At 45.8% G+C, this 25,312-nt stretch overlaps 1 protein-coding gene across 1 annotated transcript in view; it reads right to left on the reverse strand.

Moving 5' to 3' along the window:
- Positions 1-25,312, reverse strand: part of CACNA2D4 (calcium voltage-gated channel auxiliary subunit alpha2delta 4) — a 125,502-nt gene that overhangs the window by 90,535 nt on the left and 9,655 nt on the right. The window contains exons 3-13 of the mRNA XM_072873295.1: positions 22,438-22,554; positions 20,882-20,941; positions 19,123-19,285; positions 16,777-16,908; positions 15,669-15,729; positions 14,946-15,096; positions 13,411-13,485; positions 12,091-12,180; positions 3,799-3,912; positions 2,636-2,714; positions 880-1,013 (exon numbers count right to left, since the gene is read on the reverse strand). Coding sequence (XP_072729396.1) covers positions 880-1,013; positions 2,636-2,714; positions 3,799-3,912; positions 12,091-12,180; positions 13,411-13,485; positions 14,946-15,096; positions 15,669-15,729; positions 16,777-16,908; positions 19,123-19,285; positions 20,882-20,941; positions 22,438-22,554 — 1,176 coding nt within the window. The remainder of the gene's footprint in view (positions 1-879; positions 1,014-2,635; positions 2,715-3,798; positions 3,913-12,090; positions 12,181-13,410; positions 13,486-14,945; positions 15,097-15,668; positions 15,730-16,776; positions 16,909-19,122; positions 19,286-20,881; positions 20,942-22,437; positions 22,555-25,312) is intronic.

Raw genomic sequence — 25,312 nt, forward strand, 5'->3', positions numbered from 1 at the left:
AGAGCCCCAAAAGAACTGTAACTTCCTCTTTCTGCAATGTAGAAAGGGATGGAGATGAAGATTAAGGAACATCTTCTGTTTGGGGAAGTGCAGGGGAAGGCTCCTTCAGTGGCAATCTACTCTTTTGTCCTTCCCTTCGCTCCTTTGAATTTCAAAGGAATTTCAAAGTTGAATTTCAAAGTTGGCAACACAACACCGTAATAGGACCTGCTCATGCTCCAAATGCCTTAAGTCTTCCTGTAGGGCAGGCCTGAGACGAAACAAGGGGCATTGGGAGTGCTGACTATCTGGGTCTTTTGTAATATGTCCTTTACCCACAGGGCTAAGAACAAGGCTACTGTGGTGACGTTAGGTCTTGCTAGCCCAAGGAATGAAAGAGTGAGCCTGCTTGCCAAACTGAGATGTGTATCTTTGAGTGGCAAGCAGTATGCAGTTAGCTACTGGGCTGGAGGAGATAAATCTCTGCGACCCGTATCCTGAGCTGTAAATAATCTTTCCTGTGTATAATCCTTTAGAAGGTAACCTGCTTTCACAGAAGCACTACTTAAGTCATGCTGTGCCTGTGTGATTAGTCCTGGGCTCCTGGGTCACTGCAGATTCAGATGTGAGTCTACGTACACATCTCAACTGAAGGAGTGAGCAGAAAAGAAATATTGTCTGTCTCAGCAGAGCCAGAGACCAGTAATTTCTATCAATCAACCAGCTCCTGGTTTTACAGAAGTTTCAGGAGTTTATTTGGTTCCGATACACAAGATATTTAGATGGGAAGCTGGGACAAGTTGTATGCCTAACATAATAGCTGGGTGTCTAACACCTTTGCCTGTTTGGCCCATAGGCCATACTGTTTGCTGACTAAAGATTTGTGCTGTAGGTCCTTACCGCACTGTCCATGTAGGCTTCAGTCCAAATAATGTCATGGTCGTGGTTGATGACCATAGGACGGCTGAGCACATGCAGGTACTCCATCACGTTCTCCTGGACATCCGCCAGTGTGGAGATCTGAGTGTAGTAGCCTTCATGGAGAAACAGAGGTGTGAGTCACTGTGCTAACACGTCTTCCATATTTTTAAATGAGTGTCTGTGCAAAGCTAGAAAACTGGACGTCAAAGACTGTATCCAAGTTACCTGTCTTCAGAGCTTTCTTCCTGTGGATGGACCCATAACAGTCTAACAGTACAACAAGGAGTAGAGGGGAAGAATGTCTTTCAAGTTATGAGAAGGCCCTCTAAACTAGCTGCTTAACTGGTTGGAAACACTAACACAGTGTAATGTCACAAGGACTCTTGTCCTGCTTCTCACTACATGGAACTGATTGGTTGTACTTGGTATAGGACGGAGTATGTCAGATAGATGGAAAACTTTTGTTATCACTAGGAAAACACTGCCATGTGAAAGGGCTCATCATCTGATAAGCTTTGTGATGTGGAAACAGATTTAGCGTGCTTGAAAACAAGGACTACAATAGCTATACAATGTGTTGAAACAGAAGAACCAAAATCAGTGGGCTTTCCACGGAGTTCAAGTCTGCTAAGTGAGAATTCAAGTGCAAAGACCATATTTTTGCTCTCTGGTTATTCAGGAGAATCCATTCTCACATTTTATGGTGAACCAACACCACCATGTCACCCTGTCACTAATCTTTGGGTTTTGTTTCATCTAACAAAACCTAAAAATGTTATGTGTGATTCACAGTGCTAATAGATGAACATTTGAGCCTTGAACATCCCCAGCTCATAGCTCACATTCTGCAGGCCAGCAACTCTTGTCTGTCAATTATTTTCAGCAGCAAATGCACCCATGTATTTCATAGTCTGTTGGAGCTACTGCTCAGACAGGAATAGAGTCGCTATACCTAGCTAGTCAGCCCCCAACTTCAGTCTTCCTTTCCTTTCCCTTCCCTGTTTAAGAAGGATACTGATGTAGCAAGCATTGCTGACTGTCTCCAGATACACTGAGGCCAAGTCATGCCCAAACAGGGAAGACTTTTTTTCCTCTCTTCCTTTACGCTTGCAGACTCTTATAGGGCTAACTGGACTTTTTAACTGGCCCCAAATGCATAGAGGTGACTCACCTGCTGTGAATGGGTTTTCCCACTCATGCCATTTCATGCCAGCTAGAAGGAATATTGGTTTTTGGGGTGGGATTAACGAGCTATTCTGGTACCTCAGTGAAACCACTGGCACACAAAGAATTTGGCCAGGATATAGGGGTTAACCCACAGATGTTGTGAAAAATGCTGTAAAATCTTTAAAGAAGAGATGTTCATTTTACATCTCAGCCAAAAGATGTCAGGCTTTCTGACAGAGGTTTAGACAGATTTTTCAAAAGCCAGCAACTGGGACACAGTAAGCACAGGGACTTAGGTGGACTACAGCCAGCATGGATCTCGGTCATAGCGTCCCTTGGCACCGTGACAGGAAAATGTGGTGGCTCAGCACGGAGGACCTGTGTTAGTTGGACACAGGCACACTTCACGTGGACTAGCAGGGTCTGCTTTTTCCTTAGGTTGCCTTCCAACTGAGGGCTCGTGGGCCCCAGCTGTAGCAGGGAAGCCTTAGAGGGGTCCAGGGCCCGGTGGCTGCAGCCCACGTGTGATGTGTGTGCTTGGGGATGGGGAACCGTTCCCATACAGCACCTTTGTTGTTGCAGGCAATCCATTTCACATTGGGGGCAAAAGTGACCTCCCGTCCAATGAGGTAAGTGAAAACCCGGACCTGGGAACAAGAACGCAAAGATAGAAGAATTAGGCTGTAATGTGCTACCAAATCCAAATGGCCGAGGTTTGGCATCCTGCTGTATACTGGTGTGAATGCCTGTTTGTGATGCATAGCAATAGCCCTGCCTTCGCAGAGACAGCAGCCTCTTGCTCCATTTGTTTCGCATTTTGTGGGCTGGAACTTCATTTCCAATTACAACAAGCCCAGAAAGCCAAGTAGCACCCGGGATCGTCTGAATAACAAGGCAGAAGTGCAAATTCTGTTTGATTTTATGATAGCAGCTCTGCCAGGCACTCAGCAACCACATGCAGAGAGGTTTATAGCTCACAGGAATCCTTTACCCAGGAGAACAGCTGGCCGCATGAATCATTTAGAGAAAGCTTCCCCATTTCTCTTGTGTTTGACCAACAACAAAAGAGCCAATCCTGAAATAAACTGCTTTAACAGCCCCATGCTCTGGTCTCTCAGTAGCCTGTTTCTCTCCCTGTGTGCATTGCTGCTAGCTGGGATGAGGTAAACAAATAAATCAGGAGGGTTTAGGATGAACCGTGGTCTGTTCCAGTTTCACAGTCCGCTCTGCTGGTACGAGCCTGTAATCACAGACCTCAAAGTAAATAGGGCTGGAAGGCACCTAGAGAGGTTGTCTGGGCTATTCCCCTGCCCACCATAAGAACTGGTAATAGCCAAACCTTTCCCAAACAGGACCAATTATAAGCAGTCCTGGATGGGATTAAAATTCTTTGCAAGAGTTTTTTTATTATTATTTCAAAATACTCAGCTCAGTCTTGATCATCTTACCAGGAGAATGTTTTGATTGCCCACACCTTTAGAAAACGAAGTATATGAAAAAAAAAATCTTCCCTGACCTACAGATATCCATTTGTGATCCTACCACCTCTAAAATTTCCACAGCAGGCTCCTGCCTGGCTGCTTTGTTTTGTATTTACAGCCGGATGCAGATGGGTATTGGAGGACGTGAATGCTCCGCTCTGCCCGTCGTCCGGGCTCATGCTCTTCTATTCCCACCATAGCAGGATAGCACCTTTCCTCGCCCTTTCTATTTATCACTTTCCAGACAAACCTTCCGATCTGGCCAGTTGTATTTTTCAAACACAGCTTCATAATCCTCCACTGCTCCGTCTGTGATCAGCATGATAGCTTGGTTACACAAGCCTCCTTGACCGGCGTCTCTGAACTACAAACAGAGAGGAAGAGCATTAGTTATCTCAGCACAGGCCACTTCTGTGTAATTGCAGCGTATTTATTCATGATGAGCCAGATCCTGACGACTTCTTGCAAATCACACTGTGCTCAGAAAGAGCTCTGCTTAAATAAGGACTCTGTTTGTATAATGCATATAATTTTTTTATTTATACAGCCCTTCCTAGCACATGTGGACACAGGAAGCTTTACAGAAGTAAAATAATAAGGAGAAAATAAGTGCTGTGGAGGAAGGGTGTGATTCCCTGCTGTCTCACATCTTGCACAGATGCATTCGGTTATGCAAAACAACTATAGACTGACCATAAACACTGAAATTCTGATTTGACAGCAATAACTGTCACTTTTTATGGCAGAAAATGTGAAAGGAGGGGGAAATCAGACTCATTATTTCAGGGTAAATCCATCAATCTGCCAAAAAAGAGCAGAGAAAGGCAGGAGCACATGAAAAGAGGCAGCTACTGCCATCAGAACTGAAATAGGTTATGAATGTGCCAGATAGAAAGGCCATACACTGTAATGACAGATGATCTGTTATCTGTGCGTAAGTGATATTTAAGGTAGAGTGGAAGTATGCTGGGACTCTGGTATAAATGTTGACGTGCTCCCCAGGACAAACGGAGAGGTGTTGAACAGGCGTGCTCTTACAGGCAAGCCAGACCCTGCCTGTTCAGCCAGGAAGACGGGCCTTCGAATGCTGCTTATCCAGTGCTCCTGCATGCAGAGCCATTTGCCTCTCGTGCCCTCGGTTACACCGGCTCTAGAGAACCAAGCGCCTTATGCAGCACCAACACAGGTGTTGAATTAGCAGTCGCCAGGGGAGGTAGCAGAGGACATCAAGGCACAAAAATGAGCAGCTACTTCGCTGTGGCTCCTAGCTCAGTGTCAGTATGCATTTCTCCTTACACAGCATCTCACCGCTTCTATGCTCTGAGCAAGGAAAAGTCTAATCAACGAAGGAGGATACAGAAACTGATGCAGAGTAAAAAAATATGGAAAAAGGAAGATATGACAACTCTGCACAAGAGATTAATGAGAGGCAATGGCATGAGATGGAGAGCATACGGGAGACTAATTGAAGGGTGGCTAAGGTTATATCAAACATAGCAGCAATTTTAAACTGGCAAGGGTAGTTATATCTTATAAATGAGGAAAAGGGTATCCAAGTGGCAAGACTAATTGCATAAAATAAAAGCAAGCACTGGATGGGAGAACAAGAACACAGGGTGTGAACTGGGACTTTTTAGATGTCTGAGTGTTCAATTCACAAGTCCTTTCTGGTTTGGTAATGCTATGTTAGGACAGAAGGCAAATGTCTTTACCAACACAGATGGTACTGTGGTTCCACTGCAGATTAACATCATGACCATCGATACCTGGAAGCCAACTCCAAGTCCAGACTTCCCCAGTCATTTCACCACTCCTACAATTACTTCTGATTGTCCCTTATTATGAAATTACCAGGTTCAGTACTAATATCACCATAATGTCTCCTTCCACCACCATTTATGTTATCAGTCCTGCCTCTTTCAACATTACTCTTCGTATCACTGAAGTACCTGTTACTCTACTCCATGCAGTAAGCATAAATCCAACAGCTTCTGAATGACCACACGTATGAACCCATCTCTCCCTGTTTCATGGTAATCCTGTTACTTGTATCACTGACCAGAATCAGTACAGATGATCATGAGAGAGAAGGGTGGTGTAATAGGGTCGTTTCTAACTAGCTGTTCTCAGGCAAAACATCCACGTGAATTACTGAATCAGGATGCGGTGGTTGGGCATGCTCTTCCTCTTCATATCACCAGAGCAGCACATTCAGTGGAGAGACAGCCTGTACCTCTGCTGCTGTGGTCATGCCAACCCAGGAGTGGGGATCTCCCATGTCCTTCTCTACAGAGTCCCCAGGGTCTGACATTTCCAGTGGTCCAAAAAGCTTCTACACCTTGTACCATGGGAAAAAACCATCAATGCCAGCTACAGGGTAATTGGAGCTCCAGGAGGGGTCAGAGCGCACGTGCACCCTGCTCAGCAAGGAGACTCAGGGCAAAGGCTGAGGGTGCACAACAGGAACAGGCACAGGATGCTCTTAGGTGCAAACGAAAGGGGAAAAGCAGTTGATAGTTGCATGGGATTCTGCTGCAGACCATCAGGTAGGAAGAAGATAAGGAGTCTCAAGTGAGCTACTCCTAGGACAGAGATCAACTGCATGCAGATTAGCAGAGGGAACAGCTAGCGTGAGCATCCATTAGGGAGGCATAGGGTTACGATGGTGCAGGAGGTGCTGTCAGAATGAGGTTCAGATCACAGATTTGCAAACCTTGTAGTTATGAAAGCAGCTTATTCCAGACTGTTGCAATCTACAACATGTTTTGTTTAGACGATTATTAAATTAACACTTAATTAAGGTGACCCACAATTTCAGCAAACTACTTAAGACGTCTCTTCATGTAGCTTACTTCAGACCTCATAATACTGAGAAATTAGATGCTGTATCAGAACCAGCAATCTCCTAATTACAGGAGTAGATGATATTTTCAACAGGGAAAATGAGATCATCAGTGTCATAGAAATAGAGATTAAAAAGACAGATTTGGAAAACAAATGAACAAGAGGTAATCCCTGATTTTTAGGTCCTTTTGTGGCTGGCTGCAGCTGTAGCAAATGATCTGACAGCATTCACATCAAGCTCTGAGCATAATTCCCCGCTCTGACTGAAGTCTCAGGAATGCGAAAGAAAGGGAGATGAGGAACAAGATGTCCACAGAACAGATGTCTGAAGAGATACGGGCTAGAGCTGCGGTCGGTGAATGAGGCACGGAGCTACATGTTCTCCTGTATAACTTTGGTCACGTTGCCAGGAGTAACAGGCAAGATCTAATTAATTCAGGGTCATAGTCTCCTGTACTCCCTTGTTTGCTCATTGCCATTTACTTTGCAGTTATAGGCTGGCACTAGTGAAGCAATAGGAACATCAGCATAGCTCAGTGATGCGCAGGCATGCAAGCTGATTATATATACATCTGCCCAGATGACTGAGCAGCCCCTCTCCATCTCTTCCTGCCCCATTCTTATGCAGACCTGCCCCCAGAATTACTGAAAATTCAGCCTTAGTGGAAAGTGTCTCATGGGAAGAAAATTAGCAGTAGAGAACGAAACAGAAAGCCAGTGAAGAAGAAACAAGAGACAGCATTAAGCAAAATGGCATGAACTGGTAAACAGGAAATCCTGAGCTTTGCGTATCCTGAAACATATGCTGCAGAATCCAGGTCCATAAAAATGCAAGTGGAATCCAGAAAAGATTTATAAACATTCAGAGAAGAAGCAAGAAAGGGAGTAAAAAGAGTATGTTGCCAGATGATAAAAAACAGAGGGAAACGGTCAGGCAGAGATACTTTATAGCCTCCATACTTCATCATCAAAAGGACAATATTGTAATGGCTAGGTACACGCTGAAGTGACAAGAAACAAAGAAAAGAATGAATGAGTTATAGGCAGGGTCACAAAGTGGTAGGGTTAAAGAAAAAGTTAATTGAAAGCATTTGAATAATCTGTGCTCAGCAGGAAGGGAAAGAATTGCAGAAGGTGTTGCTGAACTACTTGCCTCATGGGCTGAGGACTGGGACTGCATGAAATCCCAAAGGATGAAGAGGGAATCAACAGAAAACATGTGTTACAAGAAGGGAGGAAACTAGATGGATAAATTGTCCTTAAACACCTAACATGTTGCTAGAAAAATTAGTAACACAGTCCTCTTGTGAGTGTGCAAATGAAGTGCTTCCCCACACAGGTGGAGCATGAGGCCACAAACTCCTTTGATTACTCACATCAGCAGATGGGTTTATTCTTTTTACGACACCAGTTTACTCAAGTTACACAGAATTTTTATGTCTCACTGAAATCCAGGTTGTTACCAGTTTCACCATTTTTCTCACATATAGACATTTTGGAGTGACCTACTCACAATTAACCTCAAAATTTGTGTAATTTCCGAGTTCAGCAGCAAGTCAAGGCACCATTAAACCAGCTTGGTGTTAAGATGAGACATCGTTCCAAGGTGGCCTCAGAGAGCAGAACTTGGGGTTTCTTTTCCTCCACATGGTCAGAAAATCATCAGCTTTCAAAATACCTACTTTGAGCAGATCCTGAGAAAGGAGGACCCATAAGAGTCACAGATTTTGTACTATCTAATCCTAAAAGATTTATATAACAAATATATGAATATATATGTATGACTCTTAGGATTAGAGGTGCGTGTTTGCATATATACACACACATATTTGGCATGTCTATAAAAATATGTATCTTCACAATTGATGTACATTGGAAAGGATAGTCAGAGGCTCAAATTCCAAACAGGAGGCTGAATAAAGGCTGGAGAGGAATACCACAGAGGCAGATCAGCTGGATAGGAATTAACAATGTGACAGTGTCTGAAGAAACGTAGCTGTTGTCTTACGTTGTGTTAAGAGGACTATGGTGTGTAAAACAAGGAAGGTAATTATTCTGCTCTGCTTAGCACTTGATAGCTCTCAGCTGCAGCACTTACAAACTGTTGGGAGGATGGTGTTTCAGGGAAGGCAGGCAGCCTGGAAGCAGCTGTGAGCAGAGCAGCGGCCAGAACAAAGGGGTATAAATCCTACAGGAAAAGGGTGAGAGGATGAGACATGCCAAGCTTGTTGAAACAAAGAAGAGAAGATAGCAGGGAGATAGACTAAAACTTGATAAACAAGAAAGGAGCTCAAAAGATAGCACCTGACACCTGAGAATTTTGAAGCACTTTATAAATGTATGCTTAAGACCAGGATTTCCCTGGGATGGATATTTTACTGAAACCACTTGGTGTGTGGCTAAATTGAAATAGAGAGTTTAAGTGGTTTATTGAGCGTGGCAGAGAGGGGCAGGGGAGGCTCTGGCTAACTGTTCTCCTGAAGCTGTTCTGCAAATTGCGTCACAGATTAAAATGTGCCCTGTTTACCCCAGACCATAATGGAGGAAAACAAAGACTGTGAGAGATCTGCTCTTCTTCAGCCCCTCTCTGCTACTCGTACCTCATTGAGTAGGTGTCTACTGGGCTATTAATTCTATGAGCAATTGGACTGAGGAAAATTACCACGGAAATTTTGCAGTCACTTTCATTACAGATATTATTACTGGTTGTCTGTTGTAATCAGCAAAGCCTATTTCATCAGTGTGATGTAGCAATTTTCATTTTCATTCTCTTGCGTATGCTCCTGTGAACAATAACAGGACAGTCTGTGAGGAATGTCTACGATTACAAGCTGAGAACGTGAATTTTGTCTGACAGGAAGGGGGTGGCCAATTCCACCAAAGTTCCGCCTTCTCCTGCCTGCATGACTGCAGCAGCACAGGTTTGTTTCAGGGTACACTGATGGAAAATCCTTTCCTCTCATTACTGATATAGATCTAAAAAGTTCTAAGAGAAGATTTCAGAGAGTCCTTAAAGCATACGAGCACTTGGCAGGTGGTACCTTTTTGCCTTAAGCTGTGGTACTTGCAGAGCCTGGGGTCCTCCAGCTGGTGATATCAAGGCACTCTCTAGATGAGCCCTTACCAGAGAAGCTACAGTATGGGGAAAGCTGCTACAGGACAACAGGCATGTTTCTACACTTGCATGCCTATGTACATGCAGCCTCTGGCACTGCCGCATGTGCACTGAGACACAATCTGTCTCTTCTGAATGTCACCAGGCAGACAGAAATCCTGGGATGAAGCTGCAAAGTGACTTGCAGGAGGTCCTGCAGGCCTCCTGCTGCACGTGCAGCTGTCCCACAGCTGGCTGCAAACAAGGCTCCCAGCTGATGGCTTCAGTGACCTTGGACTGAGGTCCCATTTTGCTGAAGAGGTGGCAGTCGTGGTCCATGCTACAGTGAATGACGCTGCGAGAAAGCTGCAACCAGTGTTACTGGGAAAGGAAACCTGGGTGGAAGAGATCTATAGCCCTGTTTTACACCTTTCTTTGACAACAAAGTTACTGTTTCTGAACTCCTGTTTCATGGACAGTGGTTTTCAAGATGCAGAGAAGCACGACACCAGCAGTCACTGAGAAAACAGCCACCTTTCCTCATCTGCAGATGCTCAAAGGAAAGATGCTCAAATGCCTGAGCATCTCTCCCCTGTTGCCCTCTCCCCAGATCTGAGGTGATAACCAAAGGCATGAGGGAAGCAGCACCTCACCTTGTGAGTGAATAACATCAGAAGGACATCAGGTTTTAGCACCACTGGGTTCTGTACTAAGAGCAATCTCAGAGCTGTTTTGAGCTCATTAGCCAAGGGAGAATCAACAAGGATCAAGATAAGTGATGACTATTTAAACTGTTGACTGCATTTTTGATGCCAAATAGAGAGGAAAAATATTTTCTCTACCTGCCAAATAATTTCTTCTCTAATACTGCATTGGAATTACATTAGTCCACTGGGCTGCATGGACATCACTCTCTCTGGCGGTATTTTTGGTCCAGCTATGTCAGTGGAGGACAGTTTTTTTCTGTCTCAGCTGTTCCACCATGTACCTTCTGTTTCCAGTGGGCATGCCTGGCTCAAAGTATGCAGGGTTTTATAGAGGTCCTGCCTCCTGGAGGCATGAGGATTGCCTAGTCTAGTGGGTGAGCCATGCCTGCCAGAAAGGAGGTGTGAGGTCTCCTCATTAGTGGAACCAGACCAGTTTTGGTGTTTGTGCCTGGCATGAACACCGGCTGCTATTTCAGCAGGGGCAAGCAGGCTTTCTTTAGGGTTATGCTCCATTATTCTCCAGTGAGACCTTCAAAGCTGTGCTGGTTGAGAGAGCCTGCAGTTGTGCTGCATTGGGCTGCTTTAATCTGTTGTCACTGTACATAACCAGTACTACATTAGATATTAAGAAATCATTTTTCCTCTGGTGGAAAAAATGTTTAAATATTCTGATTTGTACAACACAGGCCTATATAGGCTCTGGATCTTTGGTTTTAAAGATAAAGTTAATTTTGTCATAAAGTGCAAGGATACAGGTAGATAAATCTAGCAGGCATCTAGTCCATATAATTGTTCTAGGTTTATATCATTACTGCTTCCCTGGTCATCTCAGTAACTATCTTCCTCCAAAGATGTTGAACCATTACTACTAGGAGCACTGCCAGCCTATTACTGCAATGCCAAGGCTGCACCACACTTCTCGGGTTGCCATTAAAACCATTATGCTTCTATTACCACTGACAAGTCAGCTCAGCTACCACCATCCCTGGGTTCAACTCTGATCATGTTTGCACTGGCATAAATTAGGAACAACATTAGCACAGCCAACAAACTTTAAGTTTCAGTTTGTAAAATAAGTAAGAGTGGAGAATCCTTCCCAGGGTGTCAGTACCTCTAGCACACTACCTTTAACATCAACACCATCATTATGGCCACTAGCATCGTACTGTGTATGTATTTTTGTCAGCACCAAAGACACTGGCATCTTGAGGCCAACCCCACTATAGACAGTGCCATGAGGAGGTGGGGGTGTTCAGCTGGTTCTTGGTCCTTTTTTTGTTAACATTCCTTAGGAAACAGAGTTAAGTAAGTCGTATGTTTACCTCCAGGCTACTGAAGTCCCAGTTGTTCACATAAGGCAATGAATAATTTATGATTCTTATCACAGGACGTGATCAGACTGACTGATTAATTCTCCTGTACCTGGGATTTCTTCCCAAAGCACTGATACTCAGCAAAGTGACATTGAAATAAATCTGAAGCCTGAGAATAATCTTTCACATCTTCATCATCATCTACTTACCAAGGCTCACTAATAACATTACTTATGGCCAGAAAGGTTGCCCTCAGCTGATCAGTTATATTGTATTGCCACCATCTATAACCAAGGTGGACGGGCGATGCCCAGTTGTGGGGCTCATTAAGGAAACACTTATGAGGCCACAGCCTTGCCAGCTCCCAATCCCTCCTGGGCAGGGATCGGCAGCCCTGGGCCATCACGCACAAACCGACACCTCCCCAAAGCCAGGTCACCCCTGCACACTGCCTGTTGCAAATTTGGGGCCCGTGAGATCAGCTCATACCACCTCCTCCCTGCAGCACCGTGAGGCATGTGCTAAGTCATTAGATGTAGAGGGGAAAGTAGGGGTGGGCAGAGACACTCGTTCCTGACTCTTACCTCTCTCAGGATTTTGAAGGACTCTGTCAAAGCCTTGTTCACAGTCCCCACTCCTTTTGCCTGCAGTTCATCTACCAGCTGCTTGAAGTGCTGGCAAGAAGAGAGGGGAAAAAGGGAGCAATGAGTTGCAGGCAGGGTGCTCCCTTCAACCAGGGGAGGAAAGGATAACCTGGAAGAGTCTGTGCCATTTGGCTCCTGATCCTTTGCCACTGCTGGCAGGGCAGTGCAGCACCGTGATGGATGAGGTGGGGAAGTCAAGTGGCCACTCCATTGGCAGTGCCATCGTGTTGCACCTTTGCCCACACAGCCACAGCAGGACTGCATTTCTCAGCCTGTGGGCTGTGAACCATTGGCAGTACATGAAATATCACACAAGGGACAGAACTGTTAGAAATCGGACTTTCCCTTATCCACCCCTTCAGGAAAAAAAAACAAACCAAAACTCCTGTGCATGCAAGAGCAACAGGATTGGGGAAAAAAAAATAAAAATGAATGCTTGTCTACTACTTAAGAGGCATTGATCTGGTTGTAAGTGAAACCCTTAGAGAGTGCTCTCCGCAAGATAGTGTCCAAAAGGCTTGGGGATCCTTTGGGAAACACTGCAGGAGACATTACCCTCTAGAGTCATATTCTGTGGCCCAGGGCTAAGCTGGGAAAGAAATTTGGAGAGAAATCTGGTTGTTGAAGACATGAAGGGATGTGCTACCTCTGTGGTATTAATATAGAGAGAAAAAGGAAGAAAAAAACCCCAGTAAGAACAGGTAAAAATATGAGTCAGCCCAGAGGGTGGTGGAGCAGCCGGACGCAGGTTGATCACCTCGGGGCTGCTGAGCCCCCCTGGATCAGAGAGGCAAAACCCCTCATCCAAGAAAGCTTGCTGGCGGTCCATCCTGGCGAAGGATCAGGCCAGGCTGAGAACGTGTTCACCAGGAAAGGGCTGATTTTTCTCCTTTCTGAGGGCTGAGCGTGTGGGGTTTCAGAGACTGAGAACCTTTGCCCTCTGCACACTGTATTTTTCCACAGCAGCCTGGGCCAGTTCCACTCGTGCTCTGGCAGTGGTGGTGCCGAGTCTGTTGTGACACAGGGAAGCTGGTTGCTGCCAGCTGACCCCATGTTACAGCAGCTTCATGTAAGCAAAGGTGAAACACGGAGCCGGCACACACCACTGAACTGGTGCTTGTTTCTGAAATGCAAACCCGCACGCTTCTGGGAGATGGTTGTTTCTTGTCCCTGGAGTTTCATGTCACAGCATCTTAACCCCATGTACTTCTTACGTTAAGAGAGCTACCTGAATAACATCGATAGGAGCCTGGTACTCACCTCTCTGTTATCTCTGTCTGCTTGGACCAGGATACCCTTAAAACAGGGTTCGATAAAATGAACATAATCATTGTACTGCAAAGAGAAAATGAAAAGAAAGGGGTTGTAATGGGAGAAAATTCACAAAACATGCTGCGTTTTATCTGGGTGTATCTACACATACAAAGTTACCTTTTTTTCCACTCACGCTGTAGAGATTTTCTCCACGCTGTTAGCTTGTGCCCCTAGCCTTGCTTCTAGCACTATTTGCGCATACTTTTGACTTTTAGAGACCTTACAAGTCCCAAGTCGCCAGCTGAACCTTGCAAGTGGTTTTGTAGCCTAATGTCTGATGCCTCTAACGCATGGCTGAACGATGACATATCAAGTTACTGCACATCCACGGAACTGTGATAATTAGTGGGGTGTATGCTTCTAGCCCGATACATATATGAGGTCAAATATGCCAGTGTAAACCTTTTCTGCAAGGTTCAGAAGAGCATAGTTCATAAGAACATGGCTAAGAGGCCACTGATGCTCAGCTGATCAATAGGAGCTTAGGTCAGACTATAATGTGTCTGAGCCAGTAGGTTCTTGGTGTGAGTACAGTAAAGGAATACATACTATATGCTCTTTCTGGGTTTGTTTTTGAAGAGGAGATGATATTTCAAACTCCTTAATGACTTCCCTCCATTTTTCTGCCACCACTGTTCACTCTTCCATCTATCCAGCCACATAAAGACACAACTGTCACCACTGGAGCTTCTATCTATCTTACACAATAAGAAGCTATCAACCAAAAGTAGACTTTATATCTCAGTGACCGTGCCCTGGAAAACTTTTATAGAAAGAAGCTTGGGGAAAGAGATGGTGCTTGAGTTAGCTTTGAAAATTAGGAGGTGAGCAGCCATCTGCCTTTGACCTGGCACCAAACCCCCCAGTCTTGGCATGGATCATGGAAAAGTTCTGCTTTCTGTGGTCAGTGCTGGTTCTCTGTGGGTAACCGGCCCACCCTCATCCTGGGCAGGGCTTAAAAAGGGAGAGAGTAACACCAAGGCAACCTGACCAAACTCCATGCAGGCCTGTGCAGATTGACTCTGATCCAGATTGCAGCCTTGCAGGATGTTGGTGCACAAAAAGGCATATGGTGGTAATTTTCTAGCCTGGAAACATTATCCTGAGGATTATACTGCTACTGGACCCAAACACAGTATTATGCTATGTTATGCTAGGTGAATTTATTAGCTCAGGTGTCTCTCTACAGCACTTTGTTACCTGTTGCAGTCACATCCCTAAGTAAGCAAAAAGACAGTAAGCAAAAAGCAAAAAGATGCAGCTGACATCTTCCACAGAGGGGGGGTGAGATTACTTAGCAGCCACCCTGCTGACCACACGAAGGTGACTTCCCAAGGGTAGTTGGTTTTAATCCCCCATCCAACATAGGTACTAAGTGTTGTAGTTACGCCACTGTAACGCTTGTAGTTTGCTAAGGAGACTGAAGGGTTGGTATGAGGCACAAGACAGACAACTCAGCACTGGAAATGGGACATACTTACTGCAATGATGTTGACAAAGTCATTTTCTCCCAGAGTATCTAAAATGGTAACGATGGTGTGTTTGGCAATGGTCATCCGCAGGCCCTTCATGCTCCCACTGACGTCCACAATGATGACAATGTCCTTGGGAGAGGTGGCCGCTTGGATGTACCTTTATAAAAAGAAGGGGAGGAGGAACGCTGGGCATGCTGCTGTCACATGATGCTAGCCACAGCATAACACGCACCACAAGCACAGCTATACCGCAGGGTCAGACTGGGCATCCGATGGGTCCCTTCCTACCAACCTGCCTCTCCCACCAGCCCCAGCATCTCACTTCCCACATTGGCAAGTGCTGGGCCTTCTGCAGATGTATGTCCAAATTCAGATGAGAGTGACAATTGCTAAAGCCTCCTTTAGCCATGCTGAGTAGACTGAGTAAATGCCTCACATTTCTGGAGTCTGAACAGCCCCATCCCTCCGGTCACATAATTATAAGGAGGAAGGGACAGATGAATGTACACCGGTGGCAATTTCCATGTGGCACATGTTAGATGCCCTACGGAAAGATGGCACTGGCAGGTGGTAGGGCTTCCTAACCTGCTATTGCCTTTGTTTACATACCCCTCATCTCTCGCATGGGACAGTAACTGCTGATCAGCAACTCACCAAGGTGTCATCTTGGAAAAGAGAGAGAGAGGAAGACTGAAAGGTGCTTTGGCCAAGTCTCTCCAAAACTCTTACCAGCCACGATTTCTGCAGTCAAAGGAGATAACTCCGTTCTCATCTGGTAGCCACTTTATTCCTGAAGGTAGCAGCAAAAGGAGCAATCAACACACACAGACAGGCAGGCATCTGCTCCCCGCTCCCCAGGCGCCTGCACTTCTGCTGTTCACTGCTGAGACCCAGCTACCCTGTCGGGGCATGCAAGTCTGGCCAGCAATAGCAGCAGCCATTCTGCAGAAATACAAGTAGAGCTGCATGGTCTTCAGCAGTTCTCAGTAAACTGTTTATTAAATTTCCTATTAAAAAAAGGTACATAAGCATTGTCTGTTCAAATTTGGGGAGCAATGGCACTTACTTTGAACTTTCTGCCACTTTGATGTAGTTCTCAACAACATCTTTTTCTCCCCAAGGGTGGGTGAGAGCATAAAAAAGCAGCAGCAGTGACAGAGACGTGTCCCAGATTCCCTGCTAAAGGCTCTGTTCAGTCATCTCTGCTTTCCCCTTCCACAACACGTGACAGGTCACAGAACAAGGGCATGCAGCCATCTGACAAAGGGGCCACCAGGCCAAGCTACAGCTGCGGGGGATCTCGTGGGTTCCTCCGAGCACGGGGCCTCCCTCTTGCGCCGTGACCTTACGTGCCGCTCGCAGCTGGCGAGTGGATAAGTCAGGCCGACCAGCTGCATTTGCCATGTGTGGCCTTGGAGATGGAGAGAGGCTGTGGCCGTCACTAAAAGCCACAGGGGAGCATGAGGCAGGGAGCTTTCTGCAGCCTCCCCACTCCACCTGCAAGATTCACAGGTCCTGTATGGTGTTCTGTGAGCTTTTTGGAGGGCAGCCTGCCCGAGGCACACCCCTGCAAGCAGACTCCTCTGGGGTTGCAAGGGCAACATGCCTGGGGGGCTGGCCCACTTGGGAAAAAGGGGCTTATGCCTGCCATGGACAACATTCCTTCAGCCTAAGTGGCAGGAGCCTATGCACTGAGTATTTTGCTCACTGAACCCTGCCCTTCATGGGGCCACACTGCCCCCAACCTTCCCAGATTGGGCTCTTCCATGGCACAGACCCTGTCCTGCAAGACTATTGTGTTATGCTGACAGAGCAAAGCTGATCTCTGCTCTTTTACCTGGGTAGAGCCTGAAGAATCCAGTGGAGCTGCCGAAGTACTGCCAGGTCAGCGTGGGATCCCTTTCAAAGTTGTCCACAAAAATAGGATTCAAGGCTTCTGACATGTAAACACCATTCAGGATGTCAGGGTCTGTGGGGGAAAGAATAGAAAAATGGGGAAAAGAGTGTGCAAAAGAGAGGAGGACACCCACCACCCCCAGTGGAGGAGGGGGCTGGAAACAAAGGCAACCCCAGGAGGAATGCAGCCTTGTCCAAAGCTTTGACATTGGGCAGAGAACTGGATGCATCATTCAGGTAAATCCTGGAGGGCAGGTCACCACTGGCCACTACAGGTGATCTCAGCTTGGTCATACGCTATTATCCCCATTTCTCTTTCCAGCCTTGTCTGCCCTTGGGCATTATGTCTGGTTGGAAGAGGGCTCCGAGAGACCCAGGAGAACCAGCACTGTGCGGAGCACAACTGGCACATCACACAGGCAGGACTCAGCTGCTGCCGAAGAGGGGACGTGTGGCTGTTGTAAGGCGACTGCCTAATGCACCACTGAGTGGAACAGCCTTTCTACAAAGAGTGTTTAAATTTATGCTAGATGTAATTACCTAAGACAGAGAAGCTCTAGGATTTACATGCCGTTTCTCTCTCTCCTCTTTTCCCCAACAACTCTTTCTTTTCTTCTTTGCCTGCCCTTTCTTTCATGAAGCCTGAGCTGTCCTCCCTTGCCCCTGATCTCATCAGAATCAATAGGAAGTTGCAGACTTGCAAGAACTCATAAAAGGCAGTGTATATTTGGTGTCTGTGTTGACTCATTGCCTCAGGAGACCAAACAGAGCAGCAGCAATAGAAACAGGGAATTATAAGAAACTGGTCATTGTAGGATTAACTGTATTAATGTTGAAAGGGATGGGGCTTTGACCTACCACTTCCTGTTTAGTCACTTTACTAAAGGCAGTTTCGGTCAAAATAGGGGAAAAATTGAACTGTGACTCCCCAGTGATGAGGCCAAAGTAACTAATGCAGGAGGGGAGCCAGAAGAGCTGTGGAGGGTCAGGCGTGCAGCTGTTTGCAAGAGAGGGAGCGAGTACTGCCAGGCACTGCTCCTGGGAGGAGCCCCAGGCATGGCAGCAGCCCTTCTCCTCCTCCATCTCCTGCTCATCCTCCAGCCATAGCTGGAGCAGCTGGATTGTTTGTGTCAAGCTGTACAGGCAAGAAATCAGGTAGCTGGGAAGTGCCCCTCTGCTGTCTCTGACAGTGGCCATTTGGCCACCTCTTTCTGTATGCTGCTCTAGGCAGGAGCCTACTTTGTGTAGCTCTGCTGTAGCTACCCACAGCCAGCTCTGCTAGTGGCTCCATTGTGAGCAAGATTTTAGTGTCTGGGGCTGTGAGAACAGATGGAATTAATTTAAAATCATGGGAGAAATAGAACTCCCTCTATTGTCCCTCTAAATAACATAGCAGTTGTGAGCATAGTCACCAGAGCCTGCCCTGTCTGGTCCTGAAGATTGTAAATGAGCTCCATCTATGAGAGAAGTAATGGTGCTTTTTTTTCCTGCCAAAATGTATGCAAGGGGAAGAGCTGATGGGGAGGCAGGGAAGGAGCCAGTTCAGGCAGCTTCAAGTGTTGGCCAAAAAGAGCAGTAAAGTGTCGGCCTGCAGATTTGGCAGTGTGCTGACCGGCCTGGAGATGGACCAGTTTCTGGTGTGTAGCTGAGTGGTGTGAATGTGCAGGGGGAGAGGACACAGTCCGGGCACAGATGAGGCCATGTGAGCTTCAGTGCCTCCCTGGGCTCCTGCAGCTGCCAAAGTGCCAAGGGTTTGCTGGGAATGGAAAATAGCCCAGAACAGTCATGTCCCAGTAGCAGTTGTGAATTACCCCCAGTCCCCTACGGATATGCTCACTGGGAGTTAAGAGTGTCCCCGTGAGGTGTTAGTGCCTAATAACATAAAGGTACTCGGGGTCTAAGTTCTCAGCTGAAATCAATGAGATCCTTGACACCTAAAATCCTTGATAGATCTGACCCTTTGTATAGAGTAACAATTGCCAATAAATTCACATCACAGTTTGTTTCACAGCATCTTTGGTTGGGTAGATGAACACTAGGAGACTATACTGCCTGCCTAAGATGGAGGACTGTCCATCATTAGAGGTTTTCCAAGAGCAGATTATACCTAAGCCCTGTCACAGTGACAGACTACAGCACAGACATGACTGTGCCTTGGGACAGTATCTTTCCAACCCTGTTTTCTTTTCTGTCAGTTGTTTTTTTTCTATTCCCATCCTTTATTTCAGTATTATTACTGAAAGTTTCCACAGCAACCTACTAGTAGTGAGAAAGTAGAGGCCATTACCTTTGTTGTAGACGTTGGTGGGGAGCTGGATATCACTGTATGTTGTGTTCACCAGCAGGTTATTGAAATGCTCATTTGGCTCCAAAATGAATTCATCTCCAAGCTCCACGTAATTGTCGTTTTCATCCTTCTCATTAATCAGGAGAGAGTTGTAGTAGTCAAACTGTTGTTGAAGACGATGGAAAAGAGAAAGGCAACAAGAGAGAATAAGACAGACCATTACTAGTACTGCCTGAAGAAAAACACTCTTTAAAACATAAAAAAGGGACATCTGGAGACTTCGGGCTTCAAATAGGATCAAGATGAGCAGTAAACAAAAGCCATTGCCAACTGAAAAGTGTCAAGCTGCCCAAATGATGGTTTCTGCTCAGTTTCTTATTGTCACATGCCCACATGACTAAAAGCATGGTCATAACCAGCAGCAGAAGAGCCACCTGAGAGCAAAGGGACACAGTGGAAGACTCCTGTGATCCCTCAGAGGTATTTAAGTGACTAGCCAGAAAGGTGGAGTGTCTCACTGGGTCTGGCTCCCAGGTTTGCTACAGGGCATGCCGATGCTGACCTTACTTGCCCTGTCTCTACAGCTGTCATTTACTAGAGTTAACTCCTGATGTACATCCAGCCAGGATTATCCTCTCACTCTATCACTCCAAGCAGCAGGCACTCATCAAGAGCAAAGGATAGAGCAGAATGTGCTCAAAGACAATGCAGTTTTCCCCCTGTGAAGCCCACTGGCTATATAGCATCTACAGTCACTTTAGCATCTTCCGGACACGCTTCACCCTTGGATAACAGATGTTTTTAAGATGTTTTTGTTGACTTTATCTGAGGGCAGAGGTTATTTAAGGATTTATGTTCAAGCACCAGCAGTACTCAGGGGGTGCGAATTGTGTGTGCGAATACAGAGTCATGTACCTCAACTCACCCATGACTCTTACTGTGAATGCAGCTGACCCAATTAGCATGACTGTAATGTGATTCTTAAATAAAGAGGTAGGAGAGGTGAAATTGGTAGCAAGCTTGATTTCAAGAACTGTTTTCATTCCCACCCTTTCCCAGCACGGAGAGGTATACTTGCAGGCGTAGCCTGTACTTCTGCTAAGGCCTCTGTGCTTGTACTGTGGACTTCTTTCATTAGAGTTTTCACTCCAGTCCCCTTCACCAGCAATAATCCCATAGCTTGGCTACAAACAGTTACTAACAGAAAGCCAATTATCCAAATTGCTTGGACAGCACCAAACTTTCACCTAACGGGAAGTCCTGACAAGTGAGTGTCTGCAGGGTAGAGAAAAGATGATGGGAGCTGTTGAGAAAGAGGGTGAGAAATTCAGCTCATTGGGATTAATGGTTTGCTGTGGGTATTTGTAACAGCATCCTCCTCATTGCTCATACACGCTCAACTTTTAGGTAATTTTCCAGTCAAGTAACCCACAAAGCACCAGCTAATTTGCACTAATGTGTTGCATAATGACAAAATTGGTGTGCAGTAGATGTAATGCCCATAACATCACACAACCCAATGTCTTCCCAAATCCTTCCCCTCCTGGAGCCAAAGGGACTAATCTCCTTGGTGTTACTGGGTTTGGGATCTGCCAAAGGTGTCTGACTCACACTAGTTTCTAGACAAGATGAGTGTCCTGAAGACAAGGGAACTCCTAACCTGTCCAGGAACCTGAGGTGGCTGGTGCTGCTAGGTCTGCCTTTTGGCTAGTCTCTCTGAGGATGTGTGTCATTTTGTCACTGACCAGGATAAACTTACCTCCAGTGAGGAATTGTACTCATGGTTCAGATCTGCGTCTTCTGCTGCTTCCACCAACCTCTAACACAAGCACACAGAAAGAAAGATGAGGGGGTGCTGTGGAAAGCCCTCCAGAAGCTCTTCCAGCTGTATCAGCCATTCACACAGTTAATGAAAAGACACACAACTGCCTCCTTCACCACAACACAGAGTCACGGGGCTATAAACTTCCCTCTTTCCCTCCTTTTCTGCTGACCTGTCATTCCGTGCTGCAACTTTACAGCTTGGAAGGTATATTCACAGCTATTTACTGCCAAGTATATTCACACCTACTTACTCCAGAGTCCCTACTAAACCCCTGAGCAATCTTAGATATCACAGGACATATACAAACAGAAACATGTCCGTTTAGAGAAACAACAGCCAGAGATTTAATTTCATTTTCCGTGAACCCTTCCAAAAAGCCATGGGAAAGGCATTTCAGACCCAGCCTGATGTCAGTATCTCGTCAAAGGAAAAGGCCTTGTGGGAGTCTCAGTCTGGTATTGTTACCAAGACAAAGACCATGACTTGATTTCGTAAAGGGCTCAGCAATGCTGTGGCCATTTATAAGCTCTTACCGTTTATGGAAGGCAATATAATCAACTAGTATTCTCCAAAATGACGCTTCAAGGCACTAATTCCCAATTGGTACAGACTGGGAAGGAATACAGCTAAACATGTACATGCTTTCAGCAACAGTCTCAGCAAAACTACTTTTTGCTCCTTCACAAAGGATAAGGCAATCTAAACATTGGAAAAGTCTGGCTATGAATTTAATGTTATGGGCCAAAGCTCTGGATCTAAATATGCCCACATTTCACCTTGAGATTCAAATGATCTGTTTCTGGATGACTTTTCCACATTAGACACCTTAAAAAATCAAGGCTCTGAGACTACAGAAATATGCTTTTCATAGTGGGTAAATATAAGGGAATATGATAGATCCTTAGATGTAAGAAATAAGAGGGGCCATAATGATTACCTGCTCTGATCTCCAACACAGCAACAGCTAAACACCTCTTGCCACCTCCTTCACGCTTCCCCATGTACACAGCTTGACATCCAAGCACCTTCCTTGCAGCTCATGTTCAGGGTCTGCAGGAATTTCCCTTGAGCCACACACACAGCTGAAACAAGCTACCAGTCTTCAACGGCCCAGAAGGCATTATGCAAGGCTGAACTTTATTTTCACTTGTGAGAGGTTTTTTCTCTTTAAACAGCTATAGAATCAAACCTCTTTTCTCCTAAAAGAGTGTTCATTCCCTCATATTTATTCCTAGACTTTGTTTTTATCTTATTTCCTACTTTGGGCTGAAGGAGAAGCCAGCATTCCCTTGTCTGAACGCCCACATCCTCCCACCAGTGTCTACTTAAAGCTCAGAGTGAGCCAGCTGCACCAGCAGGCATTTGGTTGGGCAAGGAAGTCCTCATGCAACCTCTGCGCCCACACGCTCCTGGTACAGGCAGGAGGCCTGCATCTACTGCTCTGGGGCTGACGGGAGAGGACTTTCCTCCCACAGACCCTGTGGTCATACCTCAACGGCTTCAACCTTCCTGCGGAGCATGCTTTCCATCTGCTCTGAGAACTTCTTCACCAGCTCCAAGCCATCCACCTCTTTGATCTTCAGAGTTGGCTCCACATCTTTGTACTTCTACCCAAGGGAAAGCAGAAAATCCTGCTGAGCAGGGGGCTTATAAGGAGAGGGGTAAATCTATTATTGTTAGCTGGGTATTGTCTTTGACAAAGAAAGATGTGTTGAAAGAACTGGTCTGATTTAGCACCTTCTCCCATCTTTGCCTTTCCTCCCTTTTCACTTCATAATTTGGGCATGTGCAGATCACTGGCCATAACACAAAATGTTTTGACTAAGTAAAAGCAACTGATCTAATTGTGTGCTTGTGGCTGTTGAAAACAGCAATGTACCTGAAGCTATTGATGCCTGAAAATAAGGGAGAGAAGCAGAAGGCCAACTTTTGAAAACCTAAAATACACTTTGTGCTTACATCCATAATGGCCTTATATGCACCACATACCTCAAATTTACTTAAGACAGAGGGATGGGCAGGGGAACGGAGCTGTATGCTGTCATTACATTGCCTCCTAGGTCATATGTGCTCTGGGGCACTAGTGGGAGAGATGTCATGTTAGTGCATGTCCTGTCCTCCCACAGCACCATCATATCTGTAGGATAACTTGTCAGGTCTGCAGCAAGAACTGTCTGCTTGGTGCTTAGGTGGGAGACTGCCAAGGAAAGGTCAGCAAGACAGTTATGATGCTACTTATTCAGCACACATGAGCATGCTTTCGGCCAAGAGCAGCGCAGAGGCAATTCCCAGAAACTAGGAATTATGAGCATGGCTACTTAGTGCTGCCTCCACTGGGAGAGATGCCTTAATGAGGAAGATCTGGGTCTGACAGCTTTAGAAATAACCAGTTTCTTCTGTCCGTGTTTAATATAATCTAGGCATTAAAAACCTGAGAGTACTCCCAAACTGGGTAACTAATCTGCCTCCCTAAATCTGCCCTTTCAAGACTAGATACAATGGCCTTTATTTCTCCTTTTCAAAAAATCCCAAAGCTAACAGAGACAGGCAGAAAGAGAGTAAAAAAATCTGCAAAAGGACACAATATGATTAACCTATTTCAGAAAAGACAGAGCCTTCTCTCCCCAGCAATGAGAGTGTTTTGTGGAAGCACGAAAGCAAGAAATTGAATTTTCCTGGTCCCTCATCATAATTTCTCTGCAGAGTATACACATCCCCTCCATCTTCATGTTGCATTAGCACCATAGCAGCAATCTCAGCCACAGCTGGACTTCTTGCACTGGTACAAAATAAAGCTGTGAAAAGGGTAAGGGGATGGCAGGGGCTTTAATGGCACTTTCGAATTAGAAGAAAATGGGGGGGACAACACTTTGCATGTCTTTAGGGAGAACCAGTGGAGCTGCTTTTGTTCAAGAAGCTCATTGACCATCCGGGAGGGTGGCTCAGCACAGGTGGAATAAGGAACGCCTTGAGGATGGGGCAGGCTGAGGAGGTCATACAGAAATAGCAGCAGCATCCAGCCTGCAGCAGGCATGGCGGGGAGGCTGCTCGCTCTGCCTGACATGATTAACAGCAAGGGTTTTACTGGATTAAAAATGCCAGGCCTCGCATCCCCTCTGCTGCAGCTGGGTAGCTGGGATGGGCGGGGGAGGAAGAGGTCGGGCTGAGCACGAAGGTTAGCATAACCATGGTGCCGAAAGAGGCAGGTGCAACAACCACCCCCCCACTGAGGTCCCTGGCTGCTGACGAGACCACAGCACACATCGCAGCTGGTGCCTGTCCCATTTAGCTCCATGTCATGGTTTCGTCGGGAGGGCAGTGATCTCTGCCAGGCAAGGCTTTAATCAGGCCCTCCTCGGGGGGGAGGAGGGTAATCTCCCCTGGGAAAGCTAGCAAAGGGGGGGACCACACCAGCACGGGCAAGCATGTGCTTTACAAAGTGACCTGCCATCGGTTACCTTGGGTCATATCTTGAATTAAAAAGAACAGGGCTCTACCTCTCAATTATTTTTTAATGTGCTTTTGACACATTGATAAGTAGATGTTATTAGAGTAAAAGTAATCACGAGCAGTCTGCTAATACTGTACACACATCTCAGCCCTGGGAACTAGCCAGAGCTGGGAAGACAAAAAACCCAAAAAGCCTTCTGCAAAGATTTAGTTGGCTGCAAGGAATACACCAGGTTTGAGCTCAGATCCCCTTTGAGCTTTTTTCCTACAAATGATCCAGCAAACCATTTTGTATCTGTATTCCTGCCACTAAAATCTCCTGCTATTAATGAATATTCACTGCAAGAGTTCCCAAAGGTGGGCAACAGTGTAGTACCTGTGATTTCAATACTATTACCAGACACCATGGCTGAAAGTGCACAGCAAGTGTCAACACAGGTGCTTGTAGCTGACCAAGATTAACCTGCATAACCTGAGTTTAGGGTTCAGGTTATCAGATCATTAGAATTTACAGAACAGAAATCAGCTACTGGCTTGGGAGAACTTGCTGAAAGGATCTGACATTGAAACAGGGCCAGAAAGTTAACTCTGATCTAGTAGAAAAGCTTTTCATATTCATCTAGTACTTCGTATTCCCTTAAAACAGCAGGAGCAATTCATTAAGATTCTCCTTCCGCAGTGGAGGGGGTGGTGACTTAGAAGTGGAAGATCCAGGATTCAGTATCCTAAGTTTTATCTGTGAACAGAGATATGTCACCAACTATATTTTCTTGTTCCCACCTCCATGAAATTTAGCCCATTGAAGTACACAGTGTTGCATTACTCACTGCTAGTGAAACTATATTAAGAGTGTGAAAGACATTCCTTTCATCTTCACCCAGGAAAATGTCTTGACTGAACTTCTTTAATTTGTCT

Source organism: Ciconia boyciana, chromosome 1 (genome assembly GCF_034638445.1).
Source record: "Ciconia boyciana chromosome 1, ASM3463844v1, whole genome shotgun sequence".
NCBI lineage: Eukaryota > Metazoa > Chordata > Aves > Ciconiiformes > Ciconiidae > Ciconia > Ciconia boyciana.